The sequence below is a fragment of the Mastomys coucha genome, unplaced genomic scaffold (genome assembly GCF_008632895.1).
Source record: "Mastomys coucha isolate ucsf_1 unplaced genomic scaffold, UCSF_Mcou_1 pScaffold22, whole genome shotgun sequence".
Classification (NCBI taxonomy): Eukaryota; Metazoa; Chordata; class Mammalia; order Rodentia; family Muridae; genus Mastomys; species Mastomys coucha.
In genome coordinates, this window is record NW_022196905.1 from 123,715,018 (window position 1) to 123,716,069 (window position 1,052).

General features: G+C 43.2%; 1 protein-coding gene across 1 annotated transcript in view; it reads left to right on the plus strand.

Annotated features, from left to right (window-relative positions):
- LOC116104652 (protein ZBED8-like) overlaps positions 1 to 951 on the plus strand; it is a 4,460-nt gene extending 3,509 nt beyond the window's left edge. The window contains exon 4 of the mRNA XM_031391155.1: positions 38 to 951. Coding sequence (XP_031247015.1) covers positions 38 to 867 — 830 coding nt within the window. The 3' untranslated portion in view covers positions 868 to 951. The remainder of the gene's footprint in view (positions 1 to 37) is intronic.
- Positions 952 to 1,052: the final 101 nt, after the last annotated feature.

Here is a 1,052-nt window from a genome sequence, read left to right on the forward strand (position 1 = left end):
AACAGTCAACTGTTTCTGCAACTGTGCAGTGATTTAGATGCTCCGAGCAAAGCCCTGCTACTTCATACCGATGGGAGATGGCTGTCAAGAGGCAAAGTTCTAAAACGTATCTTTGAGCTTCGTGATGAACTCAAAATGTTTTTTAACCAGAAAGCAATACGGCAGTTCGAAGCCCTTTTCAGTGATAAAAGTGAATTGCAGAAGATAGCTTATTTGGTTGACATCTTCACCATTTTGAATGAGTTGAACTTATCACTGCAAAGACCAAATTCGACATGCCTCGATTTGTCTGAAAAGATCCAGTCATTCTACATGAAACTTCAGCTCTGGCAAAAAAAGTTGGATGAAAACAAAATTTACATGTTGCCTACCTTATCTGCTTTCTTTGAGGAACATGACATTGAACCTCACACAAGGATTACAGTGGTGATTTCTGTGAAAGAACACTTGGACATGCTTGCAGGTGAAATTTCCTGGTACTTTCCAAATCTACCCGAGGTCCCGTTTGCACTTGCCAGGCGCCCATTCACAGTCAGAGCTGAAGATGTTCCCGAGACAGTGCAAGAGGAGTTCATCAGACTTACTAACAGCGATGCGGCGAGAGCTAATTTCTCCACAATGCCAGTCACGCAGTTCTGGGTCAAGTGTTTGCAGTCATACCCTGTTCTGTCTGAGACGGTGCTGCGCCTCCTCCTTCCGTTTCCAACAACATATCTTTGTGAAACAGGGTTCCCCAGCTTGTTGGTTATCAAGTCTAAATACAGAAGTAGACTTGTTGTGGAAGATGATCTTCGCTGTGCTCTTGCAAAGACCACCCCAAGAATTTCTAATATGGTGAGAAAGAAGCAGTCTCAACCTTCGCACTGATGTTGGCTTTGTACAGATAGTGTCCCGAAATGTAGCGATGTAGTTTATGTCATTATGTTAAAGACTGTTAACAGTGCCACCGTACTTCAAGACAAAAATCTCATGTGTTTGTAATGAATAATAAATATTCCCACAGGCTGGAGAGATGGCTCAGCGGTTAAGAGCACTGACTGCTCTTCCGAAGG